The sequence below is a fragment of the Lagopus leucura genome, unplaced genomic scaffold (assembly GCF_019238085.1).
Source record: "Lagopus leucura isolate 7727_CA_CO unplaced genomic scaffold, USGS_WTPT01 Super-Scaffold_100076, whole genome shotgun sequence".
Lineage (NCBI taxonomy): Eukaryota > Metazoa > Chordata > Aves > Galliformes > Phasianidae > Lagopus > Lagopus leucura.
The window spans coordinates 586,718-605,574 of record NW_024962316.1 but is presented as its reverse complement, the minus strand read 5'-3'; the positions used below and the strand labels follow the sequence as shown (position 1 = coordinate 605,574).

The 18,857-nt window shown below is 38.3% G+C and overlaps 1 protein-coding gene across 5 annotated transcripts in view; it reads left to right on the top strand.

Moving 5' to 3' along the window:
- The window catches only part of EPS15L1 (epidermal growth factor receptor pathway substrate 15 like 1), a 32,269-nt gene that overhangs the window by 4,128 nt on the left and 9,284 nt on the right, over positions 1 to 18,857 (top strand). For 2 of the 5 annotated variants that reach the window (XM_042887242.1, XM_042887245.1), the window contains exons 3-23: positions 52 to 141; positions 504 to 551; positions 1,239 to 1,334; positions 1,714 to 1,776; positions 2,595 to 2,720; positions 4,245 to 4,304; positions 4,645 to 4,881; positions 5,406 to 5,563; positions 6,021 to 6,177; positions 6,889 to 6,951; positions 7,167 to 7,252; positions 7,617 to 7,689; positions 8,195 to 8,356; positions 9,183 to 9,380; positions 9,742 to 9,906; positions 10,198 to 10,324; positions 10,445 to 10,495; positions 10,906 to 11,042; positions 11,371 to 11,431; positions 11,621 to 11,703; positions 13,003 to 13,135. In XM_042887242.1, coding sequence (XP_042743176.1) covers positions 52 to 141; positions 504 to 551; positions 1,239 to 1,334; positions 1,714 to 1,776; positions 2,595 to 2,720; positions 4,245 to 4,304; positions 4,645 to 4,881; positions 5,406 to 5,563; positions 6,021 to 6,177; positions 6,889 to 6,951; positions 7,167 to 7,252; positions 7,617 to 7,689; positions 8,195 to 8,356; positions 9,183 to 9,380; positions 9,742 to 9,906; positions 10,198 to 10,324; positions 10,445 to 10,495; positions 10,906 to 11,042; positions 11,371 to 11,431; positions 11,621 to 11,703; positions 13,003 to 13,135 — 2,374 coding nt within the window. Of the gene's footprint in view, positions 1 to 51; positions 142 to 503; positions 552 to 1,238; positions 1,335 to 1,713; positions 1,777 to 2,594; positions 2,721 to 4,244; positions 4,305 to 4,644; positions 4,882 to 5,405; positions 5,564 to 6,020; positions 6,178 to 6,888; positions 6,952 to 7,166; positions 7,253 to 7,616; positions 7,690 to 8,194; positions 8,357 to 9,182; positions 9,381 to 9,741; positions 9,907 to 10,197; positions 10,325 to 10,444; positions 10,496 to 10,905; positions 11,043 to 11,370; positions 11,432 to 11,620; positions 11,704 to 13,002; positions 13,136 to 18,857 lie in introns of those variants that run through there. The other 3 variants (XM_042887244.1, XM_042887243.1, XM_042887247.1) reach the window with 3 other exon arrangements.

Sequence of the window (18,857 nt, the reverse complement as noted above, 5' to 3'; positions counted from 1 at the left end):
GTCTCTGCTTACATGGCATCCTTCAGTTGAAGGCAAACCTCTGTCTTCCAGGTAGATCCAACATACACGGGGAGAGTTGGGGCAAGCGAAGCTGCGCTGTTTCTTAAGAAGTCTGGTCTGTCTGATATTGTCCTTGGAAAGGTGAGTTGGAGGAACGAGGCAATGTTTGCAGTAATTATCTGTGCATTTGTTTCACTGCAGCTAAGACTGAGCAGAAGGGGTTAATGAAAGCAGGTGAGATGGACTGTGAATCGGATCCTTTGACCTCCAGGTTAACCACTGGCTGCCAAGAATTCAGGGTCTTTTCTGGGCTTTGTAGGGATCTGTGAGGAAAACTTGTCTCTGCTGTCACGTTTTTGTTGTTAACTTGAGAATTAAATAGAACTGTATTTCATAACTTGGCAGTTGCAATTAACAGTTTGAAAAGGCGTATAGCATGAATTGTTGAGCTGAGTTAAATTTTATTTTAAAGTTTCAGTGGCTTTTAATTTGTATCTCCACAGATATGGGATTTGGCTGATCCAGAAGGTAAAGGGTACTTGGATAAACAGGTAAATAAAATGTTCCTGTTAACCTCTTACATTGCCTTCTACAGTGGAGCCTTGATTCCAGAAAACCCTGATATCCACAGTAATTCCCCTTAGCTTTTTTTTTCTCCCCTCTAAATTTTCATTTACAAGATGATTTTTTTTGTTTTTTGGTGCTGCTGATGTTCAAGTATATTATTCAGTGAGGCTGCTGGAGTAGTTCTTGTTTTCTGCTCCTCCTGTTTTCTCAGTAATCAATGTGTGATACGTAGACACACAGTCACTGAGAGTAATAAATACAAACTCTAGTTTTAGGATCTATTTTAGAAATCGTTCTTGTACTGGCATTATTTGAATGACTTGGAATAACACATGCTCTAGTTTTGTGTACCTATGGAGCGTTGTTGGTTTGTTTTCTGAATGTTATTAATTCTTAAGAAAAAAAGTTAAAAATAGTTATGAGGCAGCCCTTAAAAACCAGCTTTGAAGATTTTTACTCCTTGTTCCATGTCACTACAAAGTCTTTTCTGAATCTCTTCTGAAAGCAGTGAGGTATTGCTGCAGTGCAGTGACTGCATGGGGCTGCACATCTGTTGTTTCCGTGCTTTACTCGGGGTTATGTGTATGCTGCTGGTAAAACCCTGAATGGGTTATTGGAGCTGGTGAGTTAAACTGGCTGCTTATTTTAATAGAAAGCACTATTGTTTGTAGGGCTTCTATGTGGCATTGCGCCTCGTAGCGTGCGCACAGAACGGCCATGAGGTTAACCTGAGCAGCCTGAACTTGACTGTGCCACCTCCTAAATTTGTAAGTAATACATACCTGAATGTTTGCATATGTTGCATGAGAAGTAAAGCTTCAGCTGAAGTAGTTTTATAAATAATCTGTTTTATAAACATCATGGTTTTCAGACTTCAGGTTGCCATCAGTGTTTCACAGCACATCTGCCACTGTCCTGTCTTCCTGTGAAGTTCCAGCCCCATCCTGGGCTGCAAAGTCAGTGCAAGTTTCACTGCAGTCAGCTCGTTCCGTGCTTTTAAGCTGATGTGGCTAAAACCTCCGTTTATGGGGAGGGGGGAGATGATTTTTGATCTGTGTCAACAACAGTGAATAGCAATGGGCATGACTACAGCTTTGCCTCTTTCTGTGTGTGTGTGTATGAATAAAAGTAAAACTTTCATTTTAGCATGACACCAGCAGTCCCTTGCTGATCACCCCGCCTTCAACGGAGACTCACTGGGCTGTTAGGGTAAGTGTGAAAGACAACACATTCCATTCATTCTCTAAATGTTTTCCTTGTCTCTGGTGTTCCCAGTGAGAGAATTTGATATCAAATATATTTCCCATTTCAAAAGTCCTTCCTTGATGGCAGACTTGTGTGTGGTAAAGAATATTGAGCTTACAGTTGAATTAAGTATTAAACAAGCCTGTGACGATCCCGGGTGTGATGTTTTTAAGACAGAGTGAATTTTGATCTTCTGCCTGGATTTCTTCCAGGATCCTAATAGTAGGCACTTTGATGCTTCTATAAGGAACCCCACTGAGAACAGTGAAGCATTTCAGCAAATTCATCCTGAAGAATTAATTTCAAGCTTGAGTTCACGTAGTATTTAGTGATAATACACAATATATGTCATTGGAATAAAGTAGCTTGTGATAGCAGCATTGGAATATTTGCGTTTACTTGCTTTGCAGTTGCAAACGTTTTCCAAAATGGCTTCTAATGTGATCTTTCACTTATATGTTGTACCATTAAGTGGGAAGCTGATCTTTTGGAACAAACAGTTCTTAGTTGGTTTAAAATCTTATCAGGAGTGTCGTAATCAGAATTTGTTGTCCTTTCAGAACACTGTAGAAATGTATTTTCTACACTGCATGCTAAAATCTCTTAGATATCACATCCTTAGCCTTGAAACCAAGCTCCACCATCAGGGCAACACTTGCGAGAAAGCTTGGAAATTTAGAATGAATGCTTTACTGTCCAGTCTTAATTTCTTGCAAGATCTCATTTTCAACACTCACGCAGGCACACTTTTTTACTTATTCAGGCTATTTCTTACCAACTAGGTGGAAGAAAAAGCAAAGTTTGATGGTATTTTTGAAAGCCTTTTGCCAGTAAATGGTTTACTTTCAGGAGACAAAGTAAAACCAGTTCTGATGAATTCAAAGCTACCTCTTGATATCCTAGGAAGGGTAAGTATGCTGTTTAGGTTTAGCTATTCTCTATTTAGCTTCTCTTACCTGCAGTGTTTAATATTAAAGTGTAATTTATCAACATAAATAGGTTTTTAGCTGGATTTTACGTCAAGTGCATGCTAAAAAGTAGGAATGTTAAGTAGTGTCTGAAATCATCCGTTTAGAATAATAATAGTAATTTGGGCCCCTGAGTAGATTGGTTCCATTATCTCCCTGTTCATTTTAAGAGGTAGAAATTTTGACTGTGGTTGTATTAAGCACAAACAAATGAGGAAAAAAACAACAAATCACTTTCTCCTAAACCCTAATAGCTTTTATAACATTGGATTACACTGTTTTGTCACTTTTCCAAATGCAAGTTGTTAGCCATACCATTAAATCTGTCTACTGTTTGTACAGGAGAGCACTTTACAGCATCTTAGTTCATTGTAGCTGTGAAATTGCCAAGTATTTTTTTCACATGTATTTATAAATAGTTCTGAGTTCAGTGCATCCATTCTGTATTTGCAAAAGCAACAGACCTTAAAGCGTTTTTCAGCTTCAGTTTAAAGTGTGTTCCTTAGTGTTCTCTTTGCGTGTTGATATGATGGAGAATTTATACATTGTGTGTAAGAGCTGTATCTGCATTATCATATACTCCAATGTCTTCAGGAAGAACTCAATATATTGTCTACAAAATCTGAGTATGTTTTGTTTTAATTCCGCACTTGAATATTGTGAAGCAATCTTGGAACTCTTCATATTTGATTGTGTTACTTTAGTGACAGAAATGCAGGAAGCTTACCTGTGTTCAGAGGAGTTTGTACATGGGATAGGAGAGGGGCTAAATGGGCAAGGGACATAAATCAAGTGTCCTACATTTGTGTGGACACACAGTGAAAAAGCCAGGAGCAGAGGTCAGATGGTGGAGCCTCAGTCTGGCAATCTGTACACTCAGAATAATTGGTTGGACAGTGTCCAGGCATGGCCAGGTGTTAGAACACTCAACATTTTGCACCTTTCTGTGGAAGTCATTGTCTGTACTTGACATTAATAATGAAATAAAGTTGACAGATGCTTAAATTCTCTTGCAGAAAATTCTGAGGGCTGGCCATGTTTTTTGTCTGAAACGGAAAGCAGACTTTTGAAGTGAAATGCAAATGAGAAATATTGACTTTTCTAAAGTGTCTTAACTTTCTTACAAAGCAAACTGGGATGATATGTCAGCATACACCATCTGGGGAATCACAAAAACATCCCTGGATGTTTGTAGTTTGATGAATCTTTAATTGCAACACAGGAAGATGAAAAACATACATCTCTTATGTGCTGGATTTATTAGAGCCAATGTTTCCACAAAATATTTGATTGACATTGCCAGAAAACTCCAAACCAGTCTGTTTCACAGGAGAATCACAGCTAGATCTAATATGATGCTGTTTTCACCAAAGTGTGTTAGAAGCTGTTAGAAGGCATGCTTAATGTTTGACAGCTGATATCAAAGGCACAGAATGTAACTTGTTTTTATCATAAATGCCGCAGGTCTGGGATCTCAGTGATATTGATAAAGATGGTCACTTGGACAAAGATGAATTCGCTGTGGTAGGTTGCTTTATATCTTCAATTCATAGTGCATCTGCTAGAGCCAATCGCTCTGCTGTTACCTGAGTGTTGCAGCTTTGCTCTGCTGCGTTCTGTTTCATGATCCAAATCATTCACGTGCACTTATGGTCTTTCTCAATCCTTTTGAACTCTTGCCTGTGTCATCAAGATCAACATTTTCATAATAACATTCACAATCATGTTCTTCTCTGGCTTCTCTCTCTCTCTAATCTTACTGTCTTTGTTTTACTAATACATAAACTGCTGATACTGGAAAATCTCATTGCTTTTTCTTTTTTTTTCACTGTTAACATTATATCTGACCTCTTTGCCTTTGCAGGCAATGCATTTGGTTTATAGAGCTCTCGAGAAAGAGCCAGTTCCTTCACTGTTACCCCCTTCTCTCATACCACCTTCTAAAAGAAAGAAGACACCTGTCTTTCCTGGTGCAGTTCCTGTTCTCCCTGCAAGTCCTCCTCCAAAAGACAGCCTGCGTTCTACCCCATCTCATGGTAGTGTAAACAGTCTGAACAGCACGGAGAGTTTGTCTCCCAAGCACAGCATCAAACAAGCACAGGTGTGATTTTTCTTTTTTTTCCTTCCATATCAGTAAAGTGAAGGGGGGGATGGAAAGGAGAGGGGAAATGCTTCCTTGTGTAGGCATTCTGAAAATGCAAGGTTTTTTGAGTGGAGAAAATGGCCAGAGAATGGAAGAAGAGCATGTGAATTTTAGTTACGTGAACATGAGACATAGCAAATCTTAATGGAGAATTTTCACGTTCCATAGAAAGGTTTTCTTTAATTAAAAAAATAAAAATAATTAATCTGCCTTCTATAATTCCTGTGTGAAGGTAGCTGGGTCTGTATTTCCAAAGAATTAGCATTTTTCAGCTGATGAATAACTCTTTCTTAGTATTTATTAATTCAGGTAGTATTCAGCTGAAAGATTCATGGGAAAAGGGAAGTAATTGTTTGCCATCAGATTAGTTTGTGCAAGATACATTCAGCACTTGCATGCTGAAGAACGCTGTGCGCTCTGCTCTCGCTGTCTTTTGACTCCTTCAGCCTTTTTACTGAAGTCTAGAACTTTTTTGTTTACAGCCATCTGTGAATTGGGTCGTGCCAATGTCTGAGAAAGTGCGATACGATGACATTTTCGTAAAAACAGACACAGATATGGATGGTTTTGTGAGTGGCCAAGAAGTAAAGGACATTTTTATGCATTCAGGTCTGTCTCAGAATCTCCTAGCACATATATGGTAAGAATTCTCTAGTAGCTGTATTTTTGCATCTCACTGGTCTGGGAAGGCTGTTGATCCATTCAGAATCGTAATCTTAACACTAAAACAATTCAAAAAAAAAAAAAAAAGCCATCAGCCTCATTTGCTTGTCCTGTTGCAGGATTATGATGTGGGCTGTATGGAAAATCAAGAGAGAAATAGATTCTCACTGGGCTGTCCTGGGAGAGGGGTGTAGATCAGACTGAGCTGTGATTGTTTTTTGCAGTTCTAGTGTTCTGAAGATTTTGTCAGCATGATGCTTTTCTATTCAGTCCAATATGCCTGATAGAAATTGCTCTATGGAGCTTTTTCACTGCAGTAAACAAGCTGTGATGGGGCTAAATCAAAAGAAAATTACGTATGCTTTTTTTATTTCAGACTTTTTGGTAAAGAAGAGTAGTTTCCTTGTTTATAAGTATGATCTGTTTTTTACCAGGGCTTTGGCAGATACAAGACAGATAGGAAAGCTAAGCAAAGATCAGTTTGCACTAGCAATGTATCTCATTCAACAGAAGGTCAGTAAAGGGATCGATCCTCCACAAGTGTTGTCCCCAGATATGATCCCTCCCACAGAGAGGAATACGCCCATACAGGTAAGTAGTGGCTTATTTGTGGATACACAGAGCTTGTGTGCCTTGATTGAAATGGTCCATGAGTATTAATTTCGTAATGTTTATGTTTTGCAGTGTGATGGTAAAGAATGGCTTTTTTTCCTCATTTTAGTGATGTTTCCTTTTGCATTTCAAAACTGACAAAAATGTCAAAGCAAGGCAGTAACATTTCATTAATAACTGAGAAAAGCTGAACTGGAAAAATACTCCTTTGTCACAAAGTAGTTGGTTTTTTTAAAAAAAAAACCTTCCTTAGGAAGTGCTGGAAGACTTTCAGTAGTCTGGCTCTGGCTGTGGCCAGGACCAAATTCCTCCCATGAAAATGTGAAATTCTCCTAATGGGAATCTGGAGGGTAATGAGCTTCTGGGAATTGGTGGTTGGCTTATCTTTGTAGCATAGCAGTCTGTAATCCAGTGTCCATCACTGTAAATAACATATTATTGATCATGAAAGCATTGGATCTTATACTGAATGTTATTTGTTCCTTTTCTTAATAGCATGGCTCTGTGTTTCTGAAACTTCTATTAAGGAACACTTTTGGCATGTCTGTGTGTTCACCTTTTCTGTAAATTAAGTAGCATTTTCCATTACTTTTCTACTTTTCCTAGCCAGCTTTTGAGTCTGTAAATATATTTCTGTTGTTGCCATTGCTCTAGTCCTTTTAAGTTTTTTCCTGTATCCTTTTTCTATAGACTCTGTCAGGTTACTTGACTCCTGTAGGAACTGAAATCTCAGCACTAACAGAAATGCGTCGTGTGAGTAACAGTAACATTGCAGAATTGTTTGTGCACCCTGCTTAGAACTCAGAGTTTCTTTCTATACCTTCTCTCTCTTTGCACTTGTGGTCTTTGATTCTTGCTGTTTGCATGATGGAATTGTGCAAGAGAATTGTGTCCCACCTTTGTCTTCAGCCTTTGTAAAGGAAGATCTGTCACAGCTGTGTTCTAATAGGCTGTTTTGTTCCTAACAGGATAGTTCAAGTTCTGTTGGATCAGGAGAATTTACAGGGGTGAAGGAGCTAGATGATATTAGTCAAGAAATTGCACAGCTGCAGAGGTAATACTTGTGGGCCATTGACTGTAAATCTAGAAGTAAGAAAACCAATTGAGTTTATAGTGCTGATGTCATTTACAATTATTTTCTTTTAATCTGTTTGTTACTGCTTGTCACTGAGGTTGGTAATGACTCTCCCAGTTGTTCCATCCAGTTAGCCAGTTTTGTAAAGTCAGCCTGGAGTCTTCCAGGTGACTGCAGAAGGTCGAAAATAGGTCATATTTTTTTGGAGAATAATTGAAATGTACCATTACTTCCTCAAAGATTTTTGTTTGTTTGCTGTTTCCAGAATAATATTTACTTGGTTCTTGCACGTGTGTTGTATTATTTAACTAATCATGAAAACATTTGCTTGTTTATCTTACAGGGAAAAATATTCTCTGGAGCAAGACATTAGGGAAAAGGAAGACTCAATTAGACAGAAAACGAATGAAGTTCAGGTAAAAACTCCTATATTTATAATCACTGATTTTTGTAATCTAAAATAATATAGTGAGAAGCCTTCTTTCTTCTGCCTTTCCATATGTGGTTTCTGGACAAGTCTCCTTCTTGCATGGGAGTTTCTCTAACTTACAGAAAGGTCTTTAGTTTCCTTTTCTCCATCAGAAATGTTTTGTTCTGATGCTGGTTAATATAAATTGATAATGATGCATGAATGGTTTGAAATGTCTTAATTAGTGTTTGACTGACGTTGCACAACTAGTTTGTTTTTCATAGTAAAGGTAACTCAATTACATGTGTTCTGCATCACAGATCCTTTCTTTCTTCTGGGCACTGATTTGTACAATATCTGCAAATTCCTGCTGAAAGAAAGTGTGTGTACACAGGAAATAGTCTGTATGACATAGAAAATCCTGCTTAGTGTGCCAGCCTTTTTCTCTGTGATTGATCGTTCTCATAAGGCATGAGCTAAATGTAAGTTACAAACTGTGTGATTTTCCTCAGGAGCTGCAAAATGATTTAGACAGGGAGACAAGTAACTTGCAAGAGCTTGAGGCTCAGAAACAAGATGCCCAGGACCGCCTGGATGAAATGGACCAACAGAAAGCCAAACTGAAGGATATGCTGAATGATGTAAGGCAGAAATGCCAGGAGGAAACACAGGTGGTGAGTGTATGTTTATGCTAGAGGTCCTCAAGTATATTGTGTCTTTTGTTGAAGGAAGTTGCATTCATTTCATAAACAAGCTTTTGCTGTCTGTAATTTTTCAACCATAAATAGCAATTTCCACACAAATACAGAGATCCGAAAAGGATTTTGTTAACTTACACAACTTTCATAACAGTTATAAATGTGGCACTCCATCAGATGATCTACAGAAGTCCGTCCCTATGAAAATTGTTCTTTGACTACATGAAATATTCAGCCCATCAGCCCACTGGAACAGTTAGAAGCATTATTCCTGACCCATCAGGCAGTCCATGGGCAGTAGTGTGTATTTTTATCACTGTGAAACTCAGATCAGTATTTTAATTTAAAGGTAGGTTTTCAGGGAGATACTGTTATCAGGAACTTGGTGTATAATGCCATGCAAGAAAGTATTTCAGGAGAGCTTTATGCAGCTGTATAAATTTAAATCTACCAGTTAAAAAATCAGCTTTGTAGCACTTGATAAATATTTCAGTGGAAAAGGCACCAAGTTCTGAAAGCTACAGGATAACCACTTAAGAAACAATCTTTAATTACTTTTACAATTAGTGTGGTATTTATGTCATTTTAGATACTAGTAGTTCTTGGTTTTATAGAATATTCTGCATGCTTATACTGAAAATTCTGTGTAATGTAAAAAGCATGCAGTTCTTCAGCTTATGATTTTTATCTTCTGTAACACTGGGTAAGTTGCTTTACAGCTTCATACTTTTTATGAATTCATAATGTATTGAGGTACGTTTACTTCAAATTTCTCTTTGATTTTTATAATGTTTTGTTTCAGATTTCATCGCTGAAAATGCAGATTCAATCTCAGGAATCAGATTTAAAATCACAGGAAGATGATCTTAATAGAGCAAAAGCAGAGCTGAATCGCCTCCAGCAGGAAGAGACACAGTTAGAGCAGAGTATCCAGGCTGGGAAAGTGCAGCTTGAAACAATAATCAAGTCTTTAAAATCAACACAGGAAGAAATAAACCAGGTATTCACTGTTGTTTGCATGACGTCATTCTTTTCCTTCTTTAAAGTGCTAGAAGTTGAACATCAACTAGAAGGATGACTTTACAGAAGAGAAGAAATAGTGGTGCATGAAATAAGCCTTTCTGATTGTTGCTCAGTAGGTCAATTCCCAGTCTGAGTCGGAAGAAGTTCAACTCCTGAGGGAGTTGTGGGTAGGGAGGGGGAAGCAACTGTCTTGCAACCATGTTTAACCATGGGTGAAAGGATTGTCTTCTTACTGAATCTCTGAAGTAACCAGTTCCATAGTAGCTGCACCCTTCAGTTTTGTGAGGATGACTGCGGTATTGAAAGATCAACATACTAAATAATTTTTCACTACTTAGGCAAGAAGTAAACTTTCTCAACTTCAGGAGAGCCATCAAGAAGTCAGTAAGAGTATAGAAGAATATAATGAAGCTCTCAATGGGGTTAATGGTGGTAGCCTGACAAATTTAGCAGACATAAGTGAAGGCCTTGGGCAGACAGAAAGAAGCAATTATGGAGCAATGGTAAGAAAAGATTTGTAATGTTATTTAGAGTGTTTTGAATAATGAAGATCTGTTATTTACACCTAATCTTGAAATCATTAAGCAACTTCTCTTGCTATAAACTTGTCCTTAATAATGCATTTCTTATTTCCAAATATATATAATATATATATTACACAGTTCAGTTTAAAAAAAAGTAAGTTTACTTTCCAGAATGTATTAGTATTTCTCTTCTGCTAAGACAGTTCCAGCACTAATTAAATCATTTCTTGTGTTTCCTTTAAGTCAGTATTTTGTTTTCTGAATTCTTAGGATGACCCATTCAAGAGTAAAGCCTTGATGTTCACCAATAACACGCAAGAATTGCATGCAGACCCATTCCAGTCAGAGGATCCTTTCAAATCTGATCCATTTAAGGGAGCAGACCCTTTCAAAGGCAGTAAGTGACCAATGGCTTACCTGAGACCTTGAAGACCAACTGTTGAGTAAATGATATTTTCAAACTTTTATCATCTTGCTAAATAGTGGATAAAACAAGTGATTTTTCTGTCCTGCATAGGTGACCCATTCCAGCATGATCCTTTTGCAGAGCAGCCACCTGCTCCAGCAGGTAATAGCCCTTACCATGACAGGACAGATGAGTTAGACAATTTGTAGCCAAACACAAAGATGGAGCTGGCTTTTGGTTTGCATGTGGGAGCTTAAAAACTTGGCAGTCAGTGCAAACAAGATCAATGCATTGCATACACTGTTAACTTTTCACTGAGTGGAGTCTGTAACCTTGTCAGATATTCACCGAAAATGTGTACTTGTTGCAACTTAATACCCAGAACAGAAAGTATCTGGAAGTTTGTTGGTTTGCCATGGTGTTTTTTTGTTTGTTTTTGTTGGTGGTGGTTTCATTTGTTTTCTAGTAAGAAAAAAAAATCAGTGAGTATGAGGTCAAATGAAAAATGGTTCATTATTGACACTACTTCTTCTAAGTGCTACATTCTATTTACCTTTTAATACTCCTTCTAGATCCTTTTGGAGGTGACCCATTTAAGGAAAGTGATCCATTTCGTAGTTCTGCCCCTGAGGATTTCTTCAAGAAGCAGGTGAAGAGTGACCCGTTCACATCAGATCCATTCACAAAGCCCTCCATTTTACCCTCAAAGGTCAGTGATTTGTACTTTGTACTTGATTTAATCACAGTAGTTTGCTTTTCTGAATGCTTCTGAGTGTAATTTCTTATTTTGCCCTAGGAACTAATACTGATTGTGTTTGTGTGATGTGCTTTTCACTGTGTTTTGGTTTCATTCAGTGTTGTCAGTAGCCAAATACTACGTATTTCATCTGTTCATCTGATTTTATCCCATTGTATGTCCACTAAACAGAGTGATCTGAAACTGGAAACAGTTTGTCCTAAAGCAGTAAATATTGATGTGCATAAAAGAGAAGTGTGCAGTACAGCACAACAGTAATTACATATCTGTTCTTATTTAGCCTGACCCTTTTGAAAGCAGTGATCCTTTTACCTCTTCCAGTGTCTCTTCAAAAGGTCCAGGTAAGAAGAAAAACAGTTTGCTCTTTTTTTTTCCTAACACACTGATAGAAAGCATATTGCTCTTTGCAATCTTCTCATAACATCGCATGGATGGAAAAATGCAAGTGTTGTTTATTTCCTACTTTTTCACAACAAGCTCTTAAAAATTCTTATGCATAATTGTAATGACTTCTTTCATACCTGTTACAGATCCATTTGGAACATTGGATCCATTTGGAAGTGGCGCTTTCAGTAGTGGCGAAGGATTTGCAGACTTCAGTCAGATGTCAAAGGTAAAAATCACGAGGAAAGCAAACGTGTGCTCTTAAAAATTCCTTAAACGTTTTTGAAGGGTGTGATATAATTGCAGTGTTCGAGCTGACAGTCCATTTCTGCTGTTTTTTGATCAGTCTCAACAATTCCTTAGCAAAATACCTTCAATCCATCTCAATATGTAAAAGTTCTAATCAAGACCGTAGGTTCAAGAGGGGGAAATTGGTTTCTACACACATTCTCAAGTACCAGTGGAACAAAAGAAGTAACATCTATTTTTCACTTGCAATCAAAGGTAGTTGATCCAGATAATGGAAGGCAGGTGCAGCAATATATTGTTACGTTTGCTTTGGTACCGACTGCATTTCTCATGGCATTCTGACTTGTTCTTAAACTTCTCCATAAGTATGGGGAACCATGAGAAGGGTGGAAAACGTGTGCTGACGTTCACATTTAACAGGATTGCTGTTTTTTGGTTTATTGTTATAAACTGAGTGTATATGATGCATTCCAAGTAGTTGTATCTCCATACCTCCTAATCTGAATGGGAGTCGCAGTCTGCTATTGGTTTTGTGAGTCTGACTTTGGAATTTGCAGTTAATTTTTTCTGATGTTTCTGTTTTTGTGAGGTTGCTCTCCAGTAGATGGCAGCAGTCCTTACAAATACCGAAGTGTTTGGTTTGGGTTGGAGGTTTTGGTGGCTGTTAGCTTTTAGCTTCGCCTACAAAGCATTCTTATTTCAGGATAGATTTTCCTGCGTGGTGCAGTTTGTTGTGCCATTTGTCATCATTAAGAGAGTCTTTCACAAAAAACAGCTGAATATATGACGTATGTTAAAACAGTGCATTTTTAGAATTTTCCAAGACTTTACAAAAAATACAAATAGGTGTAACTTAAGTAAAGCTCGGAAGAAAAGCTGCCCATTCTACAGTCTGTCATAGTTTCACAGTTACTACTTTGTTTCGTGGTTCTGATTTATCATGGAGTGAAGGCTCTGCTGTAGTGTGAATGTCCATCACTAAATAATAAAAGGGAGTTCTGCTTCCTTTTATTCTTCTCAGCTTTTTGCTAGGGGTAAAAGTTTGAGAAGCACTTAAGTGATTAAGAGCACAGCTGTCCTTTATTACTTGTGCTCTTAGACAAAGTCCTGGCACCTCTGGCAGTAGATATGAGCATCTTGTGCTGCTGACATTAACAAGAATTGAGGACACATTTACAGAATTGAAGTTGACACTTTTCAGTGAGGTAACTTAGAACCTTTGCAAAACAACAGGTGTTCTGCAATGTGCTTACATTCTTTTTCTTTTTTTCTGTTGCAGTCAGTAGCTTCAGACCCCTTCACCTCCTCGTTTGGAGGAATGGGATTCTCAGATGACCCTTTCAAAAGCAAATCAGACACACCAGCATTACCACCGAAGAAAAATGTCCCTCCACGACCCAAGCCACCCAGTGGTAAGGAGGTTTTATTTTTAATAACCAGTTCCCCCAGTATATTACTGTATGTTCTTGGAAATAAGGACAAGTTGTCAGTTTTCTGTCTTAATATTTTACATTTCAGCTGTGGAAGAAGGTATGAGATTATCAGCAGATTGGCAGGAATTGTCAATAGACCAGAGTGAAACTGGTTGGAAATTCAATCTCCCTCCCTAGAGCTGATCTTTTTAAAAAGCTGATTTTCAAAAACATTCAGATACCAGTGAAACTGTTTCAAGAACTGAAGCCACTTTAGAGCTGTTAGTTTCAGGTCTACTTTTAACAGCAGCAGAATAGTTCAGTTAATATTAGCAGTGAACGTTTAGTCGGCTTACCTGAAAAAAAAAAGAGGTCTGGATTCTGTATATGAGCAGACCCATAATTCTGCAGTAAACGTGGGTCAATGTTCAGAATTTGAAAGGTGTTTATCTTTCTACTTGTCTGCTAGTAATTCTACTGAGGATTGTCTGCCTTTCAACTGCTGTGTTTTGGAGAAAAGCGTGCACCAGCACCCATCCTGTTTACAACAAATACTGTTGATCTGACAGGTTTTGCAAACCAGTTGTGCTAGAATTAGATTCTTGGATAACATGAAAAGCGCTTTCTATCACAGGGATGCCCATAGATTAATCCAAGGTTTGCAAAATACTGTTCAATAGAACAGATATAAGCATACCATTGCTACAGCATTAGATTATGAACAGAAGAAGTATTAAAGCTGAAGGTAATCTTTTTTTCATGAAAGAGTCAAACAAGTACTAAGTACACCTATGTTATTTCTTTAATGTGGTTTCTTTATGTTACTTCTTCAAAACATGAATGCTCCTAGCAAATACACTTTGCAGAAATGGGCAATCCATTTCACAGGGCTGACTTACATGCATGGTTTTTTAGTGTTGTATTTGTCTGTCTGCTTATTCCCTCTTTTGTGTATACTGAAGAATTTTGGACACACAGCTTTAATAATTTGCTTTGATTGTAGATGTGTGCACTCAGCCTTTAATCAGTCTTTTCAAAAATCTTGTTTAAATGTGTAATTTTCCCTCTTGTTGTGAGACACAAGATTTGTAAGGTTCCACTGCTCTACCCAAAGCAAATGTTGTTATGATAAAATAGACAAGGAGGAAACAAAGCAGGTTTTTTTTTTAAAGCAAACGAACCTCATGTGCTTATGCAGTTATACTCCTCCCTTCCTTCCACACCAAAGCAATCTTCAGCGGTTACTTAAAGCATGAGAAATTTCATAGTAATATACTGCGATTTGAGCAGGAGATAGAAGCACACGAATGTGTGTTAGAAATGGGAACACTGCTCAGAAAACAACAAGAAAGAAACTTCCGTTGTTTCTTACTTTCCTCATTGGTCTGTTTAATTAAAAAAAAAAAAAAGTATGTGATAAAGATCTTGCTGAAGGATGAATAAATGCCAGTTATTAGCAGCCAAATCTGTAGGTTGCATTTCTGTTCCCAGTTCATACTTGCTTTTGTAAAACTTCTTGCTTTTGAAAATGACTTGTGAGGCTTGCTTGTCTTTTGTGAGGTCAGGTGCAATAGAGGTCTGACAGAAAGCTTTACTTGTTCTCAATGCTCTAAAATCAAGTAGAATCCACTAACTGATGTTTTTGCAGAGCATTAAAAGTTGCTTGATTTCCTAAAGTAACAACTTCCTAAGGTAACAACTTTCAAAGTTCAGTAGGGCTTATGTGGCATACAAACATGGTCTCATCTGTATATGGAGCTAATGCAGGTTGTTCTGGATTATCAGATCATGGCCAAGGTATGCCATAGTTTCCCTTGCCTATATCTCTGTATTTTGCCCAGAAAACATGGAGTTGTGCCTCAGTTGTTATTTCTTCATGAAAATGGTGCAAACTTCTGGAACTGCGCACAGGGTCAGGGAGATGCTTCAGATACAGCCTCTGTTGGCCTCTTGATGGAGGTCCCATCCAAGGGTACCTGCACAAACCTGCAAAAGAAGTGTGTTCAGATTAGCTGCTCTCAAATAAGGGCTCTAGGGATGCTTTTCTTGCTGTGCTTAAGAGAACTTCTCAGTTAGGGCAGCTTTGTCAGCAGCAGAGTTTCAGTGGGTAATCGTTTCAGCATATAAAGTCCAACCTGTAAACTGAAAAATTGGTTGTTTTTCCTCTCTTGCTGTTTTTCTGTAGTTGGTGTTTTTTTCAAAGCTTGGACATTGAGAAGCAGCAGTGATCTGATGGCTGTTGGCAGATACTTCTGTTTGCAGCTGTCTGTGGTTATTATCTAGAAAGGATAGGCAAGCACTTGCTATGTGGCATGGCTGAGACACCCTTGAGATCCGTATCTTTCCCTTCTCAAAAACTAAGGTTAGGAGAGGGGATAGCAATCATGAGAGTATTTCCTTAAAGCTGTATCTTAGGCTGAATCTCAGGCTTACAGTTATGTTCTTCATAAATCAATTTTTATTCTTTTTCACCCTTTTTTGAACCAAGGCCTTCAAGATATCTCAGATGTTTCTCAGTCTTAAACTGATCTTTGGTCCAAGAGAAATCTCATGCGTTTGTTTTTTTGATTAAATGCCCTTCTGTGCCTTTCCAGCAGAAGTACAGTCTTTTAAGGAGAGTTGGAGTGTATAAATCAGTGTATAAAAACGAAGACAAGGAGATGACAAGGAAGGGAGGTATTTTAGAACCACGAGTCTGGGTACAGGTGTACATCACAGCTCCAACACAGCTTTGTTACATACACAGATTTGAAAAATCGGTGTCTCTGTCCCTTACCTGGTTTAAGATTCTTCTTGGGCTGAAGGAGATCAGCTAAGAAAAACCTCTTTAGCTGCTCTGACCAGACTGTTCTAATAAAAGTCACCCGGGGAATACGTGCATGCTCTTTTTCTTCAGGAATGCATTTGCAGTCCACAAAGTTCCTAATGGACATTAGGTTTAGTACAGCCCCGCTGGGAGCAGGCTGAAGTAATTTGATGTTCACCAGGTGGTACTGGACAAACCAAAGGGTTTGTTTCTGAGAAAAATGAAAGTTTTCCAGTATTTATTGATGTTGAGTTTTAGTAATGCTCAAAAAGCACAAAAAAAAGTTATCCAGATTGAAGCAGTACTGTGCTCTGCATAGTGAGCAGTGCATTCCTCTTCTCCTTCGCCTGTTAATTGAAAAACAAGGCAAGATTAATTATTACTAGTATTAAGAAAAATAATGGTGTGTGTTGACACACTGAATAGAGGTGCCCTGTGACAGGGATCTGAATCCCAATGCAAGTTATTTTCTCATGCTGTCACAAAAACTGACTGAAGTTGTGTAGATTTAGAAAATGTATTTTCTGTCATAAAGGCTCCATTTATTAACCTGCACTGCTCACATATTTCTCATACTGGATTTCAGACTTTGTAGAACTGTTGTGTAATTAAGGTTAAATAGTCAGAAAGAGATGATACACTGAAACCTGGCAGTTGAAATGGTCTTAGGAGGTTCTCACAGTTTAACAATTATGTTTTCTGCCCTGAGCTGCAGATTGGAATCAGTCAGAGCTCACCGCTAACTAGTTTCTAGGTAAAAGTTGTTGATTACAAAAAGAGAGAAACAGATTTTTTTTTTTCTTTTTTCTTTTTTCTTTTTTTTTTTAAAGTACAGGAAGCTGCTGTGTGGGTGTCAGTGATTGGGTTATAAGTAAAATTCAATGCTCTAGTGCTTTGATCGTGGGACCCAGTGCATTTGCCCCACCCTTACCACTTCCTTTAAATGCAGCACCATGCATTCCACATTGCGGTTATAACAGTACTGTTAACCAGTGATATTAGTGGAAGAACCTTCACCACTAACCAGTGTGTAACCTTCAACCTCTTCTAAATTTTTATTGCCCGCTTATAGTGGTTTTGACCTTTTTAACCTTGAAAGAATATGAAGTCCTAAACACGGGCAGGAAGGCGTGCTTTGTGATTTCGGTCTGTTTTCTTCTTGAAATTGTTATTTGATAAAAAGGGTTGTTTTGATCAGTCTGGCTTTTTTCAGTCTGTGTACACTTTACAATTTATTTTGTACAGATTGAATATCAGTGGCTAACAGAGATGGTTGGTATTGTATTAATAACTGAGTACTTCATTGAGTATGTACTTGAGGGAATTAAGTTTTCCTCTGGGATACCAAAAGATAAATAGCAGAAAAACATCAGAATTGGGAATTCAAAGGACTGAGCATTACATTCATTCCATGTAAAAAAGGGATGTGTAGTTTATCTTCCTGCTATTTGAAGCTCAGGTATTAAAGTAAATTACACTGGAAGCTGTTATCCCAGGCTGCATGCAGTCCTTCATCAAAGAACTTGGGCTTTGTTTTTTGATCCATTTATTCGCTGTAGCTCTGAGGTATTATGGAAAATGAATTTATAGGTTGGCATTTCAGAGGTTAGTGGTTAACACCTCTGCCTTTGAGTTAAGGGCTTCGATTCCATTCTCACATGGGTTTTATGACAGGTAGTGCTTTCAAAATGTCAAAATATTGCAAAAAATGTTGAGAGGATGGAAAAGGGGCCAAACCAGCCTTGCTTAAATTAGTGAGTATGGTTCTCATCCTTCAGAGATGCCCCACTTATGTGGAGTCCCATGTAAAAAGAAATGGTATCTAAATCTGCTGAAAAGGGGTGGTAGCCTCTAAGGTCTAATTAAGGTCCATTAAGAACTATTGAGTACTGTGAAAACTGACAGCTGCGATGCATGCAGCAATCCATCATCTACAGAAATAAGTCCCTAGCTTGGGGTGAGGATGCTTCACCCTCTCCTCACAAGTGTAGTTGCCATAGAAGGTTATTAGTCCAGAAGGAGCTTGGATTGGAAGCAGGTATACTGCTCGTAAGCCTCAGAAGGTAAATTTAAGATTCATCTGCCCACTGAGTGATCATGACTGAGAGAAAATACTGGAAGAAAATAGCCTGAAGGCAGTTTGACTTCAGAGCTTTGGTGAGTAGATTCTGTAGTGAGCAGATACCCAGATGGGAGATGTGCACAACTTCCAGGCTTGCTTGGACTGCAGTTGTCTAACCGGAAGCTTTCAAATAGGTTTACACCATGGGACTGTGTGCAGCCCTGAATGATGCTGGATGCCCTGCAGCTGTGTGTGCGTGCTCAGTGCACAGGGTGGAGAGGCAGTGCAGCAGCAATGTTTGTGCAGCCCTGTGCCACTGCTGCCTTCCTTTGTATTTGATGCTTCCTCCTCCTTTATGTCAATGATAAATATAGGTTTTTTTATGTGTCACTTCTCTAATCTTCAGGCATTTTATGGTTTGACTGGTTTTACAGTTTTAGACTTATTTTTCATCCTTAAAGCAGCATGAAAGCACTGTCAGTTCACATCTATGTGGACTTCTTATTAACAGCACTGAGGAAGAAAAAGGGCTGAAATCTTTGCTGCTTTCTGGGTTGCACATCTCAGTGTCTTTGTGTGCCTGCACTGTGTCCTCCGTGGCTGAGCTACACGAAATGCAGTCTGCACTGTTTGTTCAGTATCTCAGTTTAAAAGAACTTGCAAAACAAAGCCTGGATGCTTTGTGTGCATTTACTGGCTGCGTTTCTTAAAAGAAAATCTTATCTTGTGAGCAGATGGTGCTAAGCACATCACATATTTGTGGGCACTTTTTGACCTGCATCATGTGCTACATTCCCAGTATATGAATTTGCATAGAAATTTTCTGTATGTTTGCAGTGCATTAAGTGTAAGGA